The sequence below is a fragment of the Homalodisca vitripennis genome, chromosome 2 (genome assembly GCF_021130785.1).
Source record: "Homalodisca vitripennis isolate AUS2020 chromosome 2, UT_GWSS_2.1, whole genome shotgun sequence".
In the NCBI taxonomy this organism is placed as follows: domain Eukaryota; kingdom Metazoa; phylum Arthropoda; class Insecta; order Hemiptera; family Cicadellidae; genus Homalodisca; species Homalodisca vitripennis.
This window is the reverse complement of record NC_060208.1, coordinates 191,008,845-191,035,134: the sequence shown is the minus strand read 5'-3', so window position 1 is coordinate 191,035,134 and position 26,290 is coordinate 191,008,845. Positions and strand designations below refer to the sequence as shown.

General features: G+C 29.8%; 1 protein-coding gene across 1 annotated transcript in view; it reads right to left on the bottom strand.

Moving 5' to 3' along the window:
• The window catches only part of LOC124355940 (piggyBac transposable element-derived protein 3-like), a 76,569-nt gene extending 52,440 nt beyond the window's left edge, over nucleotides 1–24,129 (bottom strand). The window contains exons 1-3 of the mRNA XM_046807091.1: nucleotides 23,893–24,129; nucleotides 22,073–23,554; nucleotides 21,821–22,029 (exon numbers count right to left, since the gene is read on the bottom strand). Of these exons, the coding sequence (XP_046663047.1) occupies nucleotides 21,821–22,029; nucleotides 22,073–23,554; nucleotides 23,893–23,978 (1,777 nt within the window). The 5' untranslated portion in view covers nucleotides 23,979–24,129. The remainder of the gene's footprint in view (nucleotides 1–21,820; nucleotides 22,030–22,072; nucleotides 23,555–23,892) is intronic.
• Nucleotides 24,130–26,290: the final 2,161 nt, after the last annotated feature.

Here is a 26,290-nt window from a genome sequence, read left to right as displayed (position 1 = left end):
AAATAAAACGTTAAAAATATAATCACTGTTTACTTTTAAGTAAAAAACTGCGTATTCTTAAATATATATTAATATATTCACCTTTAATTCAACCAAATTGAAAAAAAAACTGAGATTATGTGATAACTTGTTTCAAGCTTCTATAATCCACAATAATGAAATTCTGTGAAAGTTTTTAATTCCAGTCAGTTACGTTTACTGTTACTGTTTTATATAATTAATTAAATATTTTTGTTTCCGAAACTTAAACATTTTTCATTTACAAAATCAAATACTATAGTTAGACTCTATATCTATATTTTCGCAAAACTTTATATATATATAACTTTATATATTTAAATATGTAATATATATATATATATATAATATTTGAAAGGGTCAATGTATGATTCACTCCTCTACAATAGAATAGTTGACAACTATTGTTGTGGAAGGATAGAGCAACCCCTTCATTAATGAAGAGCTTTGGGTTGTGACAGTGTAGGGTGAGGAGACGGCGTCTTTCTTACTATTTTTTATTTAGATGAAGTTTTACACAACTAGAACAAGAGAGGAATACTATAAAAGGTGAAATCCCTTAATAGCTTTGCATATATTTCTTAAAACTTATTTTTGTCACTAATTTATATCATTTCTCGAGGAGAGTTTTAAAATGAGAATGTTGTATAGGTAATAATAACACATATCGATGTGTGAATAGTATTGAAAAAAATTGGTCTTGTACTTCAATTCTGTAATGTATTCTTATTGCGTCAATAGTAATAAATGGGTTGAAAGTGGATGGATAAGCTTTTAAAAAAACAATTTCTAAGAGTGCCATTTTATTGTAACACGTATTTGGCTGAAACGAGTGTAAAATTATTTTTATGTGCCTGTCTATCAGAACGCAGGATATCTAGAGAATTAAATAAGCTATAGATTTTAAACCGTCACGCAAACTTAACGAAAACTGTTAAGCGACACGTGGTACTATTTTATATTGTAGCGTATTATGCAAATAGAAGTAGTTTCTAACATTTTGAACATTACCTAAGAATGATTTGTTATCTACACAAGCTTGCCATTACTGTCTCAACATATCCTTCTATATAAAATAGGTTTCTAAATAAAAGTGTAATCTGTTACTGCAGGAAAATAGATTTGTTATAATTATATTACTGATACACGTTGACTGAACTTTAGACAGTCCCAAACCAAGTGACCGGGTATAGCAGTCTAGTGTTTGTGTGGGACACGAGATGTGGTGTAGACAGCAGACCCACGTGTTGACTGGTCCCCGGCTCATGTAACTGCTCGCCACATATGTTCTATCACACCGAGAACAGCTGTGGTGTAGCTCCAGATCACATCTACTAACCACACATGTGATATTTGTAATTGCTTGCGGCTACCGAATACATATATTCCTTGTTTTTATTTTTTATCTTGAAAATCATAGTTTACTATTGATGGAGGAACAGATTTTCCTCCCCTAAATATTCCTTTGCAAAACCAGTCATCTATGTCTTAATCACCAATATAAAGAAATATGAAAATAATTGTTAAGAGTATTGTACTGCACAGTGCTTATAAATTACGTATTTGATTGTTCCAATAGTTAAAGTAAGTAATAGATTTTTAGCACTGAAACATGTATACAACAATACAATAATGAAATAATAACAAATAAAGTAAAATAATCTTGATTTCTTAACGGCTGTGGCAAAATAGTTGCCCATACACCATAGAGCTCTTACGTGTGTAGTTGATAATTTATTTTGGATTTTTCTATCACAGTTTTGGTAACCACACCAGCATTATATTTTAAAAACCATATTCATTTAATACGACTGTTTGGTCTGTAATCGGAATTATATCTTATATAATTGTTGTTTTACCGTTTAGCTCGCTAAGCCACTACGTGTGTCCCGTTTGTTAAAAAATAGAATGCTTATCCGGTTGTGACTGGAAATAATGCTGCGCTTATCACATTGCACATTTTTTGAATTGTTCACAATCAGTGTCACAGTAACTGCTACAATGTGTCCTATAATTTTATTAATGTACTCGTGTATTTATTGCAGATAAAGCTCAAAATATAAAACAAGTTTATGTTTTGTTAATATTAGAGTTCTACTCGAGAAAGATTTATAAATTACTTTTAAAATGGATACAATTTTATCTAAAATTTCAACCTTAAAGCTAATATGTTTTTTAAATGACGAAAATGTATTTTAAATATCTGTCATTTAAAGGTCCGAAGGTCAAATAGAGCTATTTAAATCCGAGGAAAGTGACGTTCGTTGTTACGCAATCGCCTGTGTTGACGCAGAACGCAACCGTCCATCGGAATAACAAGCAATAACTTTTATCCCTGATTGCAAAGAGAGAAATTTATTATCTTTTTATTTTGTAGTTTATTATGATTTGATCTATTTACCTGTTAATTTTACGTTCGTTTGAACAACCTATATATAACATAACAGGGTCTAATTATTAAGAAATCCATTTCAGAACCATGTGTAGTCTTTTACAAATATAAAACGTGTTCATTTACATGCAAGTGATTGTTTATTTTTGTATAACTAACAGCTGTTTTAAATTAAAATCAAAGAAATTTATTTTAATATAAACTCAATAACAAAATAAGGAAACACTCCGTATTACCTAATAAATCCATAAATATCTCAAATTTGCCATATATTATTTTATTTTGTTCAAAAACTTGTATTTATTACTGGCATTTTAATTATAAACAAAAACATTTTAATTACAACGTAATCCCATATTTTTGCGTGTTACAAGATTATTTCATCTTCTAAGTAATAAATATTAAAACATTTAAAACCAAGTTATCTCAGAAGCATAAACCTTGAAATTATAAGTTGGTGTATGTTGTAAATACATATCTGTAATTATTTAAAGATTTGGTGTACTTATTTGTAACATACAAGATTTGTATTATACCTGTAGGATTCAAATTTGCAACTATAGGATTAAATGTTTCAACTGCATTAACAATATATTTTTCTACGGAAGGTATTATTACCTTTACAAAACTTAGTTAATTCCATCGGAAAAATTATTAACCAAGTTGTTAACACGTGGCCCCTAAACTCTCTTCCCCATATCTTAAAATAATTATTTTAAATATTAATTTTATAGTAAGTTTTAGCTTGTTAGTCTGTTACAATGTTTGTTAACCATATTAGCTTCTTGTTGAAACAGAAATCAATGTACAGCTCACTCCTCTACAATAGAATAGTTGACAACTATTGTAGTGGAAGGAGATATGAACCCCTTCATTGTAGATTGGCTTTGTATTGTTATGACAGTTCAAAGTCCTGACCCTGCTTCTTTCTTGCTATCGGTGCTTTAAATTAATCTGTTGTCAACTTGAACAAGAAAGGATTACACTTTTAAAGATACACATTAATCGTTTAATTGCTATATCTTAGTTTCCTACATAAGTAATTTTCAAAAGTGTATTAAAACCTTTAAATTTAATTCTTAATTGCTGAAAGAGGTATTTATTTTTGTCAAAAAGTGTTTTCCATTTAACGTTGTTTATATTAGATGGATAAGGCTTTAGGGGGGAAGAAAACTTATAAGTAAGCTCTTTACCAATTATACTAGTTGCAAGCTTCACACAGACACAAAGAAGATGTAAGCTATATCTCAACGAAATACTGGTCCGATATGGTTTTATTCCATGGTCAATACAAGCTGCATTGAGCCAAGCGAGTGACGTCAGATTTCAGACGGTGCACCAAGGTGAAATGGAGTCGAACTCAAAATTCTGTATGAATCAACCCTACAAACCGAAGTAGTAGCTGAAAAGTAAAAAAATACAACGAATAAAGCCGTATCGCATCATTACAACTGGCACTGACATATAATAACAACGAAAAGTAAAGATTTCACTGGAACTCTCGCGACAACTTGACCGTTGCAGTCAATGTCTGCCTGCCGCTATAACGCATTAAGGACTGTAACAATCATTGTTACCGGTACTGGAATAATGAATTAACTGTTACGCTACGCATTGTGACTGGTCTAGTAAGGTTATATTTATTACTAATGATTTCCCTTTCTTGTTCTCATCCGATCAATACTGGAGTTGTTACTTATCACATATTTTAAAATCTATTTTCGTAAAAATATCAAACGGTACAATAAAAGGCTATTACGTTTAATTTTAAAATAAAAATTTACAATTAAAATGTTTAATTCTATCGAATCTAGAAAATGTTACAATTTTATGCACTGACTATTACTCGGTATGCTCTTGAACTTATTCACTATGCAAGGAAGCTGATCTAAAATTATATAAGTGACACGTCAAGACGAGACGCCAGGAAATGAATATGAAACGTTTGAATGAATACGGACGTTAATATACTACTGTTAACAGGAACATTACTCCAATGTAAAATTGTACCACAGAAATTATTTATATCTATGATTTGTTTTCTATAAAATTCTGATGAATAATCAAATATGAGCAATAGGTTTTGATATCTAATACAGAGAGGTAAATCAAGTATATATCATTAATCATAATATAATTATAACGTTATGTAAAAACAAAATGTATATTATATAACATGCCTAGATTATCCTATCGATACAGAGATAAATATTTATTTACTATTTGTCGTTTTTTGGATTTTTTTCATTTCATATACGCCTTAAAACATAAAAATATTTATAAATGTCATTATTTGGCCCGGAATTTCGTAGCTTATAGTTTAGGTTAAGAAACACGCTTAAGATTAGCCAGAGATGATTTAGTTCCATCCCTTAGGGTATTTGTTGATGAAAATTATTGTCATTGTTATTAATAATACTATGATAAAATTACATGATATTTCGACAATGCGTTATCGCTATGGATGTGAAAATTTATGAACAAATATGAACGTACACATAAATTAAATATTGTTTACTATATCCTAATTTGACGTTCGCTTAAATTGGGAAAATACATCCTTATTGAAATATCCATAACTGAACATCATGAAATATATTTGTCTGTACAAATAAATAAAAAGGTTTTAAGAAAACACTTAGAATCTCCAGTAAAGTATCTGTCATTGGATGGAGAACGAATATTGGACGTTATATAGTAAAAATTAACTCTGAAAATCAATCTCATCCATCTTTACCTAGACGCCACTTCGACGGATTGAACTACTTATTTTACAGGAGACGGATTCTGTCAACACTTGAAACGAAGGCGAGCGGAGTAAACTAATTTTATACGTCGCCAAAGCACAAAGAAAAGACGGTTCGTCTCAATCCATTTCTTCTCCAAAGGCACAAAAAATTTATTGTTTATTCACGTTAATCTTCATGTTGTGTAAATTCGTTCATTTTAGTGCTGGAATAACTCCAGTTTACAATATTCGATGTTAGATAAATTATGGGTTGTTGTAAAACTATTTAAAATTTATTATAATAATTAATTTTCATAGTAGGAATCTCAAAATTTTATTTTAATAACTGTGTGTTTAATAATATATTTAGTTGAGCATAAAGGTTATATCTATATTTCGGTAGCATTTCATATTTTTAAAAATGTGTACATTCTTACCTTATAATGAGATATCTCTCATATACGAATTCCTAAAATTATTTGCTTACTAGATCAAAAATCTCTTTAAATAAAATAGGTAAAATAGCAGAGAAAGCTAAAGAGGACTATCTGAACTCCATGATATTAATTTTATATCTCTCATCAGATTTCTGGAGTATTTCAACAGCAAAGAGCACAATTATTTTCAACGAGTCTCCAATTACATAAATACTCGTCTTGTAAATTTATTCTTTTATTAAACTCTAATTCGATATATAAATTATTGGCTCAACCATCACTTATAATGATCTATGTTTGCCTTTTTATTGGCTACTTTTGATGGTACCTTTGTAGGTAATTAAAATATATAAAATAGTCTCTAAGAAGTCAATACACCAAAATTCTATTGTTTGGAAGGGTGATTTTGAGTGAAATTATGTAGTAAACATTATTCGAGCGTGACTTTAATTGTAATGTCTATTTAAGAAAATAATTTGCTACATCTTTTTGAAGGAAAATTTCCTTTCAATAACAATTAGAAAGTCTGAATTACCCAAAATACTTTTTTCTTGTTTATTAGAATGTACGAAGTAAAAAATAATATTTATATTTTCATCTAGCAATTCCGGTAACCTCCTTAAGTTTTGCCCTTACATAAAACTTATTTCAAGGTTATGAATGTACTATAAATATTTAGAGGCGTTAAGAACCAGACAATTCTGGATAATCATGACACCCTAATCTCAAGGTAGTATTAAATCCTACATTTACATAAGATTTTATGTTTAAACAAATTTATCATTAGATTTATATTTTATATATTCAAAATATGTCAGTATTTCAACTTCATTATTATTTTATAATAGATTTTGCAATGAATGGTTCATTCTAAATTTATCAAAGGAAAATAGGATAAGTAGTAGATATGTTGCATTTTGTATAGTTAACATCAAATACCTTTGTTTACTACAGAATACTACATATGAATAGCAGCGAGAAAGAAGTGGTTCCCTGAACAAGCATTGTTACAACACAAAGCCCCCCAACAATAAGGGCACTATTCTCTGTAAGTATCATTATTAGAGTCAACAACTGCTTTTGAATGTTTAAGTGAACCATACATTGATTTCTGTTTCAAAACTGATTCAATACAAAACATCAGACGTTTTTATTAATATTTAGTAATGTTTATTATTAATTTAAATTTAGTTGGAAATTACAATCGTGATCTACATGATAATGATTACTTCTACTATGCTCTAAGACGCGTAAATAGAGACAATATTTTCAGCTATATTCTTTTGTTATACACCTAAACTTACTGTACAATGAAACTATAAACGCAATATACATGATAATGATCAAACCCACTGTGCTCTAAGACGGTTTAATGAAGACAATATTTTCAAAGAGGCTCAAAATTAGGCTGCTTTCAATCTTGTTGAACAATACATTATTTTACATAACGGCAAAACAGTGCAACGTCATCCGATATAATGTGAGGTCATGTAAATCAAGTCCTGTCACCATCGTGGTTGATTATGTTTTGTAATACATTAAGGTGTATTACCGGAAACTCTACCGTGGTAGGGGTACTATTTATTCAAATTTTGTAAATAAAAAATGATCAAGCTTGGAGCATTGACAAATGCCTAAATATTTCTACTTATTAAATAGGAATGCACAATAAACTATCTTTTTAATGAAAGAACATATTTTTGTACCTCCAATTTCTTAAAGTTCCACAAGGGTAATTTACTTCACTATTTATTTAAAATTACTAAATATCAATGTTCAATAAACTGTATTTAAAATAAAAGAAGTAATTTTTCGTACCACAACATTTTTAGTTGGATACATACCGCAAGGGTGATTTACCTCACTCTGTATAACAACTGCATTCCGAGAGTAAGTGAGAGGGCTGATTTGAATATCAACATAACTGTATTAATTAAATTATAAATAATCTTCAATGTGTTATGCAGAACTGATATGTTTATTACGCTAAACACTTCACTTACACTCTTTTGTTGCTTATTAACTATACACTTTAATCGGTTTTAAAACTATTTCCTGAAGACTGCAAGACGAAAATTTACATAATTAATGTATTCCAAGTTACTGTGAGCACTGTCAAAGTTTTGGATTAGATTTAACGTTCTGATAAGGTCACGTATCTTCACGTCACGTTTAGTTTACGGTGAACATTTGAGAACTTGTCTGAGATGTCTGGTTTCTCCCAAAAATACAGACATAAAATAGGTCAAATTATATAATATCCGAAGTGAGAGACTATTACAGTGAAAATACCTGCAATGATGTTTTATCATTAATTTTTTATTAATACAAATATTGATCAAATTCCTGTTTATAAATTATAATCTACTTCAGATTTAAGGTATTTCGAGTGTAGTACTAACTTTTGCGTTGTTTCCCAAATAAGGGAAATACAGGGTGTCCCATGAAGAAACGGAGAAACTGTCAGGACTTGTTCTTACGGTGAAAATAACGAAAAAAGTTGATATACACATAGGTCCAGAAACGCTTAGTTAGCGAGCTATACAGGGTGAAAGATTTCACCCAGATTACAGTGCCACCGTTAAAAGGGAGCCCTATTAAATTATTTTGGGCGTTACCCAGGACGTAAAATTTAATGTATACTATGCAAATTGAACTGGAAAATTGAATAAAATTAGTACCAATTTTATTCAATTTTTCAGTTCAATTTGCATCATTTTGTAATTCTAATTTGTTATTTTCACGGTAATAACAAGTCCTGACAGTTTCTCCGTTTCTTCATGGGACACTCTGTATATGCATAGGTAAATCTAAAAATATTATTTCAGTGAAAACTCCTCTACTTGTTATCTACTGGCTATAGCTATCTAATACTTACGTAACGTATTTATAATGCATCCGCTCCATTTAAAATATAAGATTCGCTTTTAGTATGATTATTAAAGCTGAAAAAGAAAAGATAATTTGTAATAGAATTAAAATCTAATTTCTACCCCTAGGTTTGGGTAATTTTTAATGAAACTGCGTATATTATCCTATTTAATAGCATGACACATGTATATAATATTTTCTCTTTCTAGGACATTCAGATTCAAAAAGAAAAAAATAGCTCTCCTATGAATTATAATTCTTTACTAGCGCCTATGGGAACTAAAGTTTTATGAAAACTGTTTAAGTTTTTATATTTTGTCATAAAACACTTGTAGCTTATACTAAATTTAATGTTTATGGAACATCTAAATGTTGAAAAAAGAGTGTCTCGTAGGTTTTTAAATTCCATTTCGATCTCTGTGATTAGTAAATCTTCTATGAGTTCATTCGTCTTCTTAAGTAATGAGGCATACAAGAAAAAAGGTTAAATTTTTTGAAATATCAAGAAATTAAACAATTAGTGATGAGTGACTGATGGCTGTATATATATATATATATATATATATATATATATATATATATATATATATATATATATATATATATATATATATATATATATATGTATATTAATGAGTAATGAGGCATACAAGAAAAAAGTTAAAATTTATTAAAAAAATATATATATCTTATATATATAAATATTTTTTTATATAAAAATAAGATATAAAAGATAGAAAATATGATATAAAAATATATAAAAATATATATACAGCCATCAGTCACTCATCACAAATTGTTAAATTTCCTGACATAAAAAAAAATTTATATATAGTCCTTTTTTTTATTCAATTTATATATATATATATATATATATATATATATATATATATATGTTTATATATATATGTGTGTTTATATATATATATATACATATACATAATTATTACCTCATGACCATAAAATATAGTTTGTATTTATTAGTTTTAAAGAACGAAAGGTTAAATTAATATTTATTAAGTAAAAACACAACACAGTGACTAGCATTGGAAAAATCATTACGTGATAAAAACTAAATCATGGTTCTATATAACAATTCTAATTGAAATGCAGAAACTGTCATAAATATGCAAATTAGAAAATGATTTCATTCCTTCATAATGAACCAATCAGGGAATAAAGTACTGAATTAATTATCAATCGTTTACTGTGACTTAATCTCTATAGTTTTAAATATTATTAAGTTGTTGACCTTTATACCAAGTCCTCGATGGTTGGGGTACTTTACATAAGTTAACCTACTAACTTATTTTCCTGGCTCAGTTTCAGAAAGAGGTTTTTTCTATAGTTTTGTCTCGTTTAGCGAGTGACATCTGTGTCTCTAACTTCTTCGGATAGACCTATCTCATTTGGATCTAGCTCCCTCTTCAAAAAATGTGTTACATATATTAATATTTGCATGATACCTTTCACCAAATTAACAGTCATTTTATCAAGTGCAAATACTTTTTACAGGTATTATAATAGCACTTTGTAATAAAAGGTTTTGACTTTACACAGCAATGCTTCCAAGCCACTCGAATTTTCATCTCTTGTTAATCTTGACCTCCAAAACCTTTACTTCGCTCTGCACAAGGTCCAATTCTGATTTAAAATCAACGTCACCTGTCAAATGCGCATATTCCAGTTTTAATTTTAATTTCAATAAGGTTCGCAAGAATTTACTCATTTCTGTGACTGTTTCGCAAATATTGGAACTACAAACCTTAAACTCATAAGCCAATTCCTTCTTAGTTAACAGCTCAACTCCTGTTAATCCCATTTTATTTCCATGTTTATTCATGTGATTCAATATTTTCAAATGCTGACTTTTAATATTCATTTTGTATGTACACACACACACACACACACAAACAGGTTAATGTCCATTCAGAAATATGCAGGAAAAGAAATTTTACAATACTATGCAGGAAAGTCACTTTGTCCTGTTCAACCAAGTTTTCTCCCAGAAAGGAACCACGATCTGCTACCAAATTTTTATACCCGGTGTTCGAGTATAAGATTGTATTCGTTGATCTTATTTCTTGCTAATAAGATATAAAATAAAACTTCTCTTAATGTTAATAATAAAATACTGTATTTAAAATAAAATGAAACTAAAATGTTATACTTCTCAATCATACTTGAAATAAAACACCTTTCACATAGAAGTTTTTAGTCACGCATCAATCCTTCGTAAGTTCGTCCTTCGTAAGGATTTTGAACTAATTATTTTATTATTATTATATTATTATTATTATAAGTATTTTATTATTATTTATATTAGAAATAAGTACTGTATTATAAGAATAAAGTTGAGACCCAACAGAGGAGCGAGATCGTGTCTTTATTTGTACATACGTTCCCAACTTAATGTGGTCTGTGAATGTAATCATAATGTAACGTAGTCTTACATTTTAGTTTTACATGTTAAATTATTAAGCGAGCATTTACACTAGACATTTCTAATATAGGAAAGTTTGTATAAATACTAATTTTGTTTAATTTGATTTCGTTTGATGGGCGTAGAGCTGTAAAAGGTTTTACTTATAAGGCTTAATTCAGTCGTAAAACACCTAAAATTTGTATATACAAGTGTTTTAAAATATGTATAAAAAATTAGATAATGACTTTAATGTCTAATTAACTAAAGAATTGCATTTTTCCTATTTTTGAACTAAAATTTTATATTTTTTATCTCGATACCTCTGCGCTCATCAGTCATTAGGTACAGACAGGGTTGATATAAGAGATAAGTGTTGTTAATTTTAAACTTATTCTTTGTTTTTAATTCTATAAACTTAACGGAATTTAAAGTGGTACTTAAGTTAGTTAAACACATGATCGTGTTGTGACATTAGAATGCTTCCAAATATATTCCAAATATCCACTGATTAAGTCGAAAAGGAAGTTTCAAGTCGAGCGTAGCCCGGAGGGATTTTTCAAATATGAATAAGCCTGTGTTAACCAGAGACCCTTTTAATGTGTGTGTTAAATGTAATACAATAGCTTTAGTAGAGTGTAAGGGTCACAAACACACGCGCGCGTGAAAATATACATGCAGACACAATTTGATTTTTATATAATAATAGAGATGTAAATATTGTACTATCTAATTTATTACATAAAAGAGCCTGTTTCTACTTTTATATATATATATATATATATATATATATATATATATATATATATAAAACATTTATTGTATTCCTTTGTTCACTTTAACTTTTTTTGCACATAACGAGCCATAATAAAGTTGTTATTCTCACAGGTCAGAAATAATGATGTTATTAAATTTAATCCTGAACTATCATACTAGTTGTTACCCTCATAATAGTTAATACCACTGTAAAATGTTTTAAAGAACTGTAATGTTCATACATAACAATAGTTACAGTTTTATATTTATATTGCAACTTCTCGTAAGGAGTATGACTGAAATCATACGAAACATTTTGGGAGCGCACGTCGTAAAACAGTGAAATAAAAAATGTATTTCATAGGCATTACCAGAATTACTTGCGCGTAATTCAAAACAAACTTTCGACCTATAAGACGTGTGCCCATCAGCTCTCATCAGAATTATGATTTGTTTCAAGTAAGACCTAACTCTTACCTAAGTATATTCAAAGTTAACATTCACCATATTTAACAAGTCTAATACTCGGTGATAAATAGGTAAAATTGAAATTTTAGAATTTCTTTGAACATACATTTAACTAAACCGTATATTTTTTAAAATTATATAAGCTTCAAAATTCTTTATTTTTACTTGGACGCTTTAAATGTTTTAAATGGTAAACCTGGTTTTATGGCATTTCATTATGTATTTTAAACACGTAGAGCCGAACCTTCTATAAGATATTTAGACAATTTCTCATTTAAAGAATTTATATTTTTTATGAAAATGAATATCTACCCAAACAAGTATGAGTTTAACGATGGTGCATTTCCAGCAATTGAATTTAGCTACGCATCACTTTCACTCAGTAGTCAGCAACATTTTCTCCTTTATCTACCGAGCTGATGTCTAAAATTTCATTTCTGTATAACTATCCGTGCGTCTGAAATATTTCTAAATCATGCATGAATCCTTTTATTTAATAGAAGTCAATAATTGTACTAAATTTAAACTATGAAAAGTAATAGTACATTGTTTACTACATAAGCTACATTAACTAATTTTCATTAATTAATTGTTGCTCGTTTCTGCTATTTCTCAACTCTTTTTGTATACAGTATTCCCAACAAAGGCACAAACTTAGGGGATGCCTACATTCCCCTTATTTTGTAAAATTTATTCAGCTAATTATTAGTATTAAACAAATAAATAAAAATATAAAAGGAGTTAACCTACTTTTTGTATTGTATTATAATAAGGCACACGTACCAATAAAATAAGTATAATTCATTTCTTTGTATTTGTTATTTGCTGCTATTTAAATAAATAATGTCATAGTATTATTTATTTTTAAGCACTAGCAATAGTATTTGTTTTTAATATTTAGTTAGATATGTTGGGCAAAAAATTATTTATTATTATTATGATATAATGAGTTACTGATGAACTGTTGCACACAATCTCGGCAAAGCCAGCTACGAAATTTATTAATAGAAAACAGTATTAACTATGCCTTCACAGATTTCAGGGGTAGCGCCTTTGTGCGCTTATCAATATTTAGTAAAACAAATAAATGAACAAATTCAAAACTAGACTTCTCTAATGCTTTATTAAGTCGTCTAACATATTTAGATTTTGATGCTCTCCCTTTAAATTTCTGAACATCCAATGCTTTATATTAGATAATAATACGAGTATGCGAGAACCAAGTCATCACATCTATAAGCACAGTATATTTAGTTTATTATAATCATTGATCGTTTAAGTAATGATTATACTAACCAAATATCATATCTTTAATGTATACGAGCTACGTAAAAGTTACGGACAAAAATAAATTTTTTACAACGTAGCTCGTATCACAAACTGTAATATAAGTTAAATTCTGAAAGATTTAAAGACTATTCCATCGCACAAAACAGCCGGCTGTCAATGCCCTGTTGCCCTGTCTCACACGTTGTAACGCTATTTATTGCCGCGACCACCAGCGGTTTGTCCCGTGGGAAATTTAGAGCTCCCGAAACAATACAATATCCATCCATGATGCCAGTTTTGTGTGGATTTATATCCAACGCATTTAAATCCAACTGTCTCACTGAATAATTTGTCAAAATCTCGATTACCACTCAATACGAATTGAAAAGTTATATATGGATATATTTATAATTGCATGAATGTAATAAGTACGTAAAGTGGGCTTTAACACTAGTTTGTTAATAGGTACATAATATTTCAAAATTTTTATAATGCATTTATTACAATTATACAATTACAAACACGTTTACACCTACAGTTCTCAAAGTTTCCCCATAGTAATGAATAGACATATCTCTACCACTGACATACCTTTTAAGACTAAGACTTAACAAAATACCCTACAAAAATTTCCTTGGCCCCTAGATTGTTAAATTTGTTTAAACTAGATACATATATATAAACAGTGAGTTGCGTTTTTATAGAACGTAGTATCATATATACTTAAATGTGTTTTATAAATGTAAATTGCCAGGATGACGCAGAATTACGTACACAAAGCTGACTATTGGCTATATATAATCAGCTTCTCCGTAGTTAGAAAATAAAAACATCGGCTAGGGTGGTAAAAATTTCAAGTTAGTGAATCCTTTACGGGGAATGGAAAATAACTATTCCAAAAAAAAAAAAAAAACTGTTCTGAATATTTTTTTTTATTTATTGGTTATACATGTTTCAGAAATAGTGAAATAAAAAATATAATTTAACAAAAAGTTATATTTTATAAAATATTAGATTCTGTGGTTACGTGAAACTTGAAAAATAAATAGTTTCCATCGTTTCCTATTAATGATGGAAACAAATGAACAATAGTGACAACGTAATTTGTTATGTTGGGTCTAATTTCGTGATGTTTTAATACGTATAAAAGTTGCCTGGTTTATTCAATTGCCGCTGGAAATGTTTTATCATTGGAGATCATAAATAAATGATTAGTCCTGATAAATCTAATATTTTAAATCAAATATTTGTGTGGCTAAAATTATATTCATATTTCAAATCTATACTTAAGGGTCAAGTGTTTAAACTTTGTAAAGAGATGTCAGGTTCTAATACATTATTAAATTGAGTTCTTGAAGAATGAAGAATAAAGTTATAAAGAATAAACATGTTAATATATTTACTGAAATATTTTAAGTTATTAAAACTAAACTACGAATGAATAAGGCGTTAATGTGAAAGAAAATTACATTTTCTCTAATCCTCCTATCTTTGTACTTAAAAAATCGAAAACTTTATTATAGTGGCTAAATGTTTCAATTTATATCAATTACCGGCACCATTTTAAAGAACAGCATGTAATTTTATATGGTATAGTATTAGGAAACTCTTTTTTAGAACTCCACTATGCTACGATGATAAAGAAAAAATAAATAAGATTGATTAAATATCAATATATCACTATGTTTACCATTTTGTTAGGTATTTTTAACATTCGATTTATCATCCATACGTATCTTCAATTCACTTATTAAAAATTTAGATCTTTAGAGTTAGAGAAGTACGGAACCAAATCAGTTTATTATTATGAATCATTTCCATTTAGCTATCATAGCTAAAATATCAACTAAACTACTTGTCCGTTTGAAAATTTTTAAGGGTAATAATTTATTTTTTGTATGAACTAACAAACATAGAATGTTTAAAATCTTAATGAAATTTTAAAACAAAAATAAGTGAAAAATTAAATATTTGGTGAATACCTTAAGATAAAAAATATATATAAATACAAATAATATGTAAAGTAATATGTACGGCTATTTATGCACATTTCGTAGTTTAATTCCATAGAAAGTAGTTAAAATTTATTAGATTAAAATATATACAAAATTTACAAAGTAATCTAGTTGAAATGTTTTGCCTAATGTGTGTACTAATTAATCAAATATAATGAGACCAATTACGCACAGATGTAGGCCCAAGCGACTGAGAGGGCAAGCGCTTTATCTTCTTAATTAGCTCTAAAACCACCATTAGGCAGATTATTAAAAGGCATCTGACTCATATAGTAAAATTAGTTACTAAATAGTCATTAAGTTTACCTTCAAATCAGCGAGTGCCAGGAAAGAAATATACAACTAAATAAATAAAAAACTAACGCATTTATATGTTTGGTTTCATAATGTAAAGCCTTTGGCGATTCTTTCCATTTTTATACACAAGGTATGTATAGGTAATGAGGCATAGGATTGAAAGATAAATCTATGGGAAACCCCAGTGAAACATAATTTTAATATTCGTAATTATCGAAAATATTAACTAAGTATATTTAACATTCTTAAAGTCAAGGCAGTTACCATCCCCTACCGATGTTCAATACCTGTCGCGTAGGTGGCCAATGAGGTAGGAGTGATCAGGTAGTACCGTGTAGAGTAATCTAAGTGCGGAGGTATCTGGAGAAGTTACCGTCGCCAGCTTATCAAGAATGTAAACTCACATAAACGAGTGAACATTTTTGAAAAGCTCTAATATCCTCTGTACTTGTAAACGTACAAACATAAAACTTTGTACAGTGATATACAGTATAAATAGAACGTTCAGATCAAATCAGTAGCTCATCACAACCTCAGGTTGTGGCCCGTGTAGTCATGTGGCTGACGATATAGAGCTATGTGGGTCTTTAAAAATGTCTGTGTTCTTCGCGACAAAATGCCTGTGATTTTGGTGGATATTTAACCACAACTGTTTTAAATATGCTTCATTGTATATAAGACAGTATATTTTGATATACGATTTCTATTTCATAAAGTGTTATTAAATAAATTTTGCACCTTTAAAACCATCAAATATTATTGTTATGTTATATCAAATTATGTGCATATGGACATAAGCCTAAGCATAAGCTTAAATTAGAGATTTTCCATCAACTCCTTACGTGTTGTAAAGAGCTTACTGATTGCATCAAAATGTTCTATTTTATACACTATGTCACTGTTCGAAGTTTTCGTATGTACGTTTACAAGCACAGAAGATATTAGAGCGTTTCAAGACTTTTCGGCACCCCTGTATACTATTAATCATATAAAGGTTGGTGATTTTTATAAGAAAAAGTCATAGGAATGGTTTCTGCAAGATTTTTCCATGCGTTCTATCATCATACTAAGTAATTCAATTAATTCATATACAAGTAATCCTATTGTTTGTATGAAAATAATTAGCAAAAGTTGGAATAATTCCAGTATAAAACTAAGTTAGAACCTTGACCTTATCATGCATTCACATACTATACAAAATTACACTCGCTGGGTCAGATTTCCTTAATTATACCAAAATGCTATTAAAATAGCGTTTACTGTTTGTAGAACTCTATACAATTTGTCTTAATGATTGATACAAATCTCGGTTTTGCATGGTAACGTACGGTTTTCCGAAGCAATAAACGACCAGAATGTATCACCTACGTACCAATTAGGAACTTTAAGTAGCCTATTTTTCAACGCTGTATTACAATATGCAAAGTTTCTTCTACTATTTGAAAAATATAAATTGTGTTTAAAATGAATAATTCTATTTACGTATGTTAGTTTTTAATTTCCTAATAGATTAAACGTTTCTCTCATAAACAGATCAAAGTGCAAGGAATGTATACAAGTGCGATACCCCAACCGTATATTACGGTTCACACATTTTTGTCAGGAAGAGAACATCTGCATGTCACGATTTACTGAAAGCCTTGGATTTTCACACTCAGCAGGATATTTTGCCAGATTTCATTGTGGTGCCGTAACATGCTCCTTAGGATTTATTACGTCTAATATATGAGGTTTTCCTTTACAATAAAAATAGCTTTATGAAAATACACTACAGAGTTTTATTTCTGAAAAGTATTGAACATTTTCTGTTTATATTATGATTAAAATTAAAGGTGAACAATTGTTATTTCTTAAAGTTATATACATCGTTTGTTGTTAAAACTAAATATTCTTTGATACAAACTTAAACTTACCGAAATTCAAAATGACTGCTATCCACGTTTGTGAACAACCTGTAATGGTTTTGTCTCTAAGTTATCGTTGACATATTGGCATTTAGTAATTGTTAGAAATACCAATTGCTGCAAAGACATCAGACCCGAGGGATCAGTTGAAACTCGATATTGAGTATCGGGTTACCTACAGAACTAGGTAGCTATCTGTGTGTATCAGTAGCAACATCCCTTCACGTCCCGCCAATTGATGATAAAACTGTAGTTGTATCGTAATTAAAAGATAGTTTTTTGTGTTAACCATTATCCTTAGTTCTCCTATTCTGAGACATTTATTTAAAATAATCTGTAAATATGTAATATTAAAGATATAACTAATTGAAAGTATGATACGACTCATATAATAAAAAAAAATAGGGATAAATATTATGATTGACCATAAAGCACGTTTACGTACAATTTTATCTTTATAGAACATAGGATAGTTGGAATAACTTGAATACAATTCAACCCCTTTTTAATCTGTATGGATGTTTCATATTAATTAAAATGTTTCTCTATTAGTTCATGAGACCCATTCATACCAGATAAAAACCTTATAATATATTGCGAACTTAAAGAAATATTGATAAAAGGCGATTGTCAAGATTTTCTTTACATTTCAATTTCGGAAATGATGAAATGTTCCATAGATATGTATAATAATTTTTGTAATTACTTAATTTCAATTCCCAACAATAAAAATCATTTCAATATTTTACCATATTGTGCAGTATTGTTTGTAGCATATTTGTAGAAATAATCCTAAACTAAAATGAGTTAATATTTTTAGGTAAATTATTCAAACCAGGGTGATTAAAAGAAATAAAAAAAGTATTAATTTATAGTTGTAATTTATAACTAGCTTATTATAACTGCCTGATTTCCTGGTTCCAAAATTAATCCGAGACATAAGACCAATTGGTTTCATGACTTAAATACAAACTGGTTCTATCTTTAAACTTGTTGTTGGATAATATACTGCAAACATGTATTACTCATTCTTGTGTTTCACAATAATTATACTAATTCTAATTAGTTTTTTTCGCATTGGAATAGTTACTCACACATACAAATCTTCCCCATCACAATTATGACAAATATTAGATTTTCGCTATTATTTTACTTAGGGTTTACTTAAGTATAAGAAAAAAGGATCTACTAGAACTGTATTTCCCCAATATAAACACAGTTTTTTATGTATAGCCACAAAAGCGGCAAAGTAATCTGTCAGTGACAGTGCAGTGACTTATTACTTAGTAATTTCCTTTGGGAGTAGAGGCTCAGGCAGACAAGGGCGTTTGCCCTTAAATTGAAATGTCCTCTTTGTAATTTCATCCTTTATCCGATACCATATTTCCTTTACTTTCAAAAAACCAATTTTATAGTTTTTTTTCAGAGAGCTCTGCTGTTTAATAAAAAATAACGTTCTTTGACAGTATATTTTAAATGAGGTTCATTGGAAAGTTTAATTATGTTATTAAACAAATTATATATTACGACAGTTTGAGAACGAAATTAAATGTATTTAGCTATTACTATTATGTACTCTCTAAAGTATATTTAAAACATATTTCCCATTCTTCCCGTTATCATATGGGTGATTTGTTATGAATTTGTAATTCAATTAGCTTAAAAGTAAAATAGTTAAAAATCGTGATACGGGAATGTCTTGACGAATGGTGTTAAATCAGATGGTAGAAATGGCTCCACAAGTCCAAAATACGTGATACTATTGATTAAAATTAAATCAGATTTTCCAAAACGTTATTAGTACGAAATATATATTTATACGAAATCGCATACAATTCATAGTCCCTCTAAACTCTCTATGTTATTCTAGAATGGATATGTAAAATACAATTTTCTGGCAAACTTACAGCTCACCACATCCTTTAAGTCATTTAGAATACAGAATGTAATTGAGAAAAATGAACACCACTCTTTAAGTTTTTATGGCCGCAATTAAATTGAAAAGAGTTTTCCAATCCAGTCAGAAAGTGGAGGAGGGGCTACACTCAGTATGTCAGAAGATCCCAAGTTAAGTATATTTTTTAATGAAATATGGTCGGAGAGTTACGAGTATTGTATTAGTTACCAATAGTTTAGACGAGAGTAATATGCTGCAAGTTAGTAAGACAGAAATTGAATGAAAATGGGTTCGCACAACTAAAACGGTTTGCAAGACATCTACAGGTGTACACATCTGAAATTTTTAATATTACCATCCTCAATGAAATTTTATAGTTCATAAAATTACAATTCAGAGGGATAATATCTAATGAATTTCGAGAAGAATTTAATTTATCGTGAAATTTCTCATGATGTTTTCTACCATCGGTTGTCTAAATGCTAGTACAATTAAATTTATAAATAAAGAAGCTAGCCAAAGTTTTAGAACATCTGTTTTAAAATATTTTACATACCTATATTTTTTGTCATATTTTTACAAATAAACATGAAATATAAGACAGTTGAATAATACTTATATGAGCTAAACGAGATATAATTTGTCTACAGTGACAGCCAAAAAAGGTAAAGGTACTTTATGTTTTTAAAAATAAAATATTTTTTCTCTTAACCTCAATGAAATCTTTCATAATTTTTTGGCTTTCAAGAGATTTTAGGTTTCTATAAATCAACAAATAAAAATTGGTCTTATACGAAGAAAGAAAGCCTTTCTTGTTAAAAGTAATCAAGATTTTTGCACCTCTGTTCGAGTGTATTCTGCTGGTGGAACGCCTGTTCATTTCCCATCGAGCAATGTATACTTACGATCTTTTAAATACGTACCTTGTAGTTCTGGGTTTTAAAATATAGTTCAATAAATATTTAAATATATACTCGCTAATAAAGTAATCATAAAAATGATTATTACTTTTTTCTTGTTTTTATTACATGCACTTTGGTAAAGATATAAATCAACAATCTAGGGACAATAAAAATAAAATAAGACAATTTAATAAATAGATACATCATTGCCTTTTTTCATGTATAGTGATCAAATACAATTTATATTTATTTTTGTTTTATATTAATAACTTGGTAAAGAATTTACTCTAAATAAAGGTAAACACACATTTAATAAACATAAATAATGAATAATCATTAAAACAAATACTTTTATAGCTTCCTATAACCCTATCTATGGCACACTTTATAAGCTAATAAAATAAACTTCACTAGTAGAGTGGTCCCCTAAAACTTAAAGAATAAACGTTTTATATAGGAATTTAAAAAGTAACTAAAATATAATTTTTAAAATACGTAATACTTTTAAACGATACAGTTGTATAGTCCTGAGTAATTCAAATGATAAAAGAACAAAATATATTTTTAAAATGGCTCGTAAAAAAGGATCTACTGTTGGTAAACAGAAGTAACCCGTCATTAATTATAAAAGGAAATTGTTTAAAGATTTACTATATGTTTTGTAAAGGATTAGGTAGAAAGTTAAATGACTTATTCTAAAAAACTTATAACATACTTTAACTTTAACAAACTCGTTGAATGAATCTAAACAGTAAGAGCGCATCATATGAATAATTTATAGCTAAGCATTTGGCTGAAATTAATTTAAATAATCCTCATATCTTTCAACAGAGCGTGTTTTAATAAAACGCTCAATTGAGCGACTGACGTAGCCGTCGATTGTTGGCGTTATCCCACTGGTGTCGTTCATGTGTTGAATTAACATAGCGTCCACTCATGTGCAACTTTCATCTCTTATTTATTATCGAACTATTTTAATTACGCATAAAAACATACATTTCAGTTGCATATAATTCATATAGATTAAGTTTAACCCAGATATGCCTGAATTATTTTTTTTTAATTTTTTTTAATTCTACAGTTTTTTTATACTATAAATGTATTCTTCAACACATTTTAACAATAATTGTAAAAAATTTCATCGTCGTTTAGTAAATAATGGGTGGCCTATATATAGGACAGTAGGAAAATATGAGTGAAATGCTAAAATATTCCAAAAATGCTTTTTATTTTTAGAAGGGTTACATTTACATTGGATATATATGTTTTATGTACTTAATTCAACTGTGTTTTTAACAAAGATATATAAAACAAGCTTAAATAAAATTTTTAGTAAGTGCATTTGTAGTTTATGGCTTTGTGTGGTAATCAATAAAACATTTAGTATGAAGACCAACATCACACTTTTGGCATCTGGTAGTGCACTTGGCATGGCAATGCCCACATCTCGTTTGCTTTTCCTGAGGAACAACAAGGTGGTCCAATCTGTCAAACCTGGAGTCCACTTTTGATTGTTTCGATGGCCGTCCAGCCTTTGACGCGCACCCTTTACCAAATGTTTCTAGCAGGTTACAGGCAAGTCTGCGTCTGAAAGACAAGTGGTCAAGGTTCCCTCCCGCATGGCGGTGAAGTTGCCAGGCATTTTGTTCTGCACTGTCAATGCAGTCACAGATCAGAGGGAAATACCACTTCTTACCTCTGATTTGGATTCGGTACAGGCTCATATTTTGATCGCACCGGTCCACTCCGCCCATTTTTTTGTTGTACTGGTGTATGAGGTTTGGTTTGAGGGATGAAAGCATGTTTCTTGGCTTTAAGTGAAAAGCGTTTTACCTGATGTATGGGTTGTACACCAACAGCATTTGAAACAACAGTGACAATACTGTTGTCATTCCATCTTGCAATAATTAAATTTTCATCACATACTTTTTCGTATTCAAAAGTTCCCCTTTCTTTCTTTTTCAAATCTTTACTATCAGTCAGTGGGCACTTTGCTATTCTGTTCTCTCTCACCGTACCAATAGCTCTTATATTCTTTTGGGACAGTTTCTCAAACAAAGGTAGACCAGAAAAAAAATTATCAAAATACAAGAAGTACGGGAAATCACCATTCTTCTTCAGAACATCACAGTACTGCAAAACAACACTGGCACCAAGGCCCAAGTGTTCATACTGAGGGTCCAAGGTGTGGCTGCTCCCTTGGTAGGGGTCTTTCCAAACTACATAGCCATTGGGTGTAGCACCAACCCAAATTTTGTAACCATAGCGAATAGGTTTGTTTCTGATGAATTGTTTCAAACCATGCCTCCCAAAATATGGGACCATAGACTCATCAACTGAGTGGTGTTCCTCATGTGGTGCGTAATCAAAAAATGTTTTGTTCAATGCATCAAACAATGGACGTACTTTTGCATACTTGTCATCAGCATTGAGGTTGTCATTATCACAAACATGCAAATTTGACATAATAAACTCAAATCTGTCTCTAGAAATTGCATTTACAACTAATTCATTGCGAGTGTCCAAAGCTGTTTCCCAAAACATTCGTCTTCGAGGTAATGGAACATAACCACTCAACAACAATACTCCTATGAAACATTTCATTTCATCGACAGTTACATCACCTAAACGGTTATGTAATGCCGCATAACGATTTGTTTTCTCAACTAATAAATCTACAATATCATCATCGAAAATACAGAAAAACTGTTCCATTGGTGTTAATTTTTGTTGTACTTCCTGTCTATTACTCCAAATAGTATCATCTAGTTTTAGGTCCTCTTTGACCCATTTGTACTGCTTTTTAGTGAATGGCTTACTAACCTTTTTTGCTGGTTTCTCTTCAGTGAAATTCTGAATTCGTCTTACTTTTTTATTTGGTGGCTGTGCTATGTCCATCTTCGCTGAACTAGAGGGTAAGGTTGGTTGTGATAAAGAAGGATCCTCTTCATCTTTGTTGTCACTCAGTTCAAATTCTTGGGAAACTTCAGCCGGGGCCAATAGTTGGTTTCCTGGAAGATGATGGATTGAAGTCATGTCCTCATCCCCAGAATCCTCATCAGTGACATCATCATTTGCATTGATTGGTGGCTGAATATATACGCCAATTTCTTCATCAGGTGGCACTTGGATCTCTTCATCTTCTAGCATCGTCAAAATTTCATGAAGGTTCAAGTTCCTAAAAAATTCAAAGTACGATAAATAACAAGGTTTTTCAGAATTTTTTATAAAATAACTGTAAAAAATTGTATTGATGCTTAAAACAAAAAGTTTAACCCAATTACTAAGTCACGACTTGAAATACAAGGGTCGAAACTCATTTGAGAGTGGGAAGCATTATTGTTGTACATATGCCTACTGGACTACATGTAGGACGGGCCAATTCCAAACATAACCTATAAACGGTCTGAATTTAGAACGGTCACATTTCAAGATAAATGTAATAACTAGTTAGTCAGTTATTAGGAAATGTACTTAAATAGGTTTAAAACTACGAAATAATAGTATTGTACTTACTTTTCGCACATGGCGCAGAGCTCATGAAGTTGATTGGAAATCCTAAATTTGTAAACTAGTCTAAAGAAACAAACTAGTTGAAGCATTCACTTGATTGTTGCTCAGATGCATTCAGTAGCTCTTACTGAAGACAGCAACCACCCTGCCACCTGTTGGAAAAAGCTGAAACTACTTCAGAAGTAAGCTTTATGGAGAACACTACAAGTGTCCTAAATATAGGTCACTAGGCATATCTGGGTTAAGTAAAAACCAATATATTTTAACCAACGAACATTTGTTCACAGTTTAATGTTTATGAACCAGTAATTGGTGAAAGCTATTCAATGATAATAACAAACAATAGAAAGTTGTATATACCAAGAAATTTTAACGAAAAGCCAATCATACAAATTTTAATGGTTTATCAGCTTAATGTAGGTTTGGCATTTTTGAGTAGTTCATTCTGCGGATTACGGCGGTAAAATATCCTAAATAATTAAATGTATGTGGTCGATGAAATTGAAAAATACGTTCACGTTTAAAGAAGTGGCCAAGAATATTGTTAATTGTCCATGATCATACATTTTCCAAGGAGTGTCAGTTTTCGTGGAGTATAGGACGAGTGGGTGCTGATAAAAACTGACCATCGATTTCGTCAACAGTTATAAGAACACTGTAATTGTAAAAAATATTACAATTTCCTTTTCTATGTTGTGATACCCATCTACTTTTCAAACTTATTTTATCTGTTCTCATGGGCCACAGGTCATTAAACAGATTAAGGAAAAGAGTCGACGGTAATGACACACATAACGTACCGCGCCCAACACGTGAATCACTCGAGTGTGCGGCAATTCATACATGTCCGTAACTACACCGGGGCATCAAAGCCACACCGTGCCTGCACCGCCACCGTTAGTTTAGGTTTACGTTTAACGGGCATGGGACGGTCTATAAACGTAATCTATCATGGATATAGAGAAACTTATTGAAAAATGAGGAAGATATTTCTTACAGTAAACTAGTAAATAATGTTTTCTTACTGCGGTGAAACTAATACAATACACACTAGGTGACATAAGATTTTTACCAATAAAAAATAAAAAAAATGTGTTGTGTACTCAGTGATTTTAAAGCAACAAAATTTAAACAATGTAAAATATAATTTAGTTTCATTTAAATATAACAAGAATGTATTTATTTTGCTCAAAACTATATTTATTTTTGATATATCGAAATTACTTACTTATAAAAAGTATTTCATGTATTTTGTAGGATTAAATTATAAATATGTTTATGACATTTCATATTTATTTTTAATATGTTCACTACAGTACAGTCGTAAAATAAAAATATTTTATGTGTAGTCATAAGGTTTGGTAGTACGAAAAACATTTTATTCTAATAATTATTTTACATATATTTACTGTGTTTAAATAGTTATCATAAAAAGACTTAAAAACGATTAAGTCAATACTTTTTAACTTCCAGAATATTATTTTAAAATAAAAAAGAAATATGCTCTAGTATAGTGAGACTTTTCGCTCGAACAACATACGCCTTGTGTGGCTGCACAGTAATCGAGCCGAACCAGCACCAACACTCGGCCGTCTCAACGTCGGGCGCGGTTCGGGTACGTGTGTCTCGACCTTAAAAGGTGTAACGGTCACAGGTCACAGGATTATTTAAACGAGCGCAGGTTAAATGATTATAGAGATATCCTTGTGTAGTGAATACTTGAAATCATACTCATCGATCTATCAACGTTAATCGTTGTCACACATTTTTCATATGTCACGGAAAATGAAGACAAATGTTAATTTCAATCTAGAAATGTAATCTTACAAATGTCATACATTTTAAATAAATCTCCACAGCTCCGGCCTAACCTATAGTTAGTGCTACTCACGCCAAAATATTCGTTTAAAATTATTTTTAAATAATGATTTGATACAGTCTACTCCTCTTAGAGACTCCATATACGTTTTTGGCCTCCTAGCCTAATATTTTAAAATAATTTTAAGAACTAAATCGGCTCTTTGAACATTATATTGTGTAAAATGAGCATATTTAAAGCTTTTATGAACATGAACTTTTGTAACTAAACTATTAAGTGATAAATAGTAATTTTATTAGTTGAGCTCAATTAGTATTAGGTTCAGTGTAAACATTTGTTATTGCCTAAAATATTACTGAGCATTTTCTAATTGCACGTATTTTTTCAAGATATATTTAATGTTTCTACCAATATTGTGATTCTACTTGAAACTCTGCTACCTACTTACTGTCGCACTTGAATCAAACCTTGCTCAAACCACAAGAGCACTTTCGGTTTCTAGAACGAATTCTGAGTAATTACTCATACATGTTTCTACCAATATTGTGATTCTACTTGAAACTCTGCTACCTACTAAGTGAC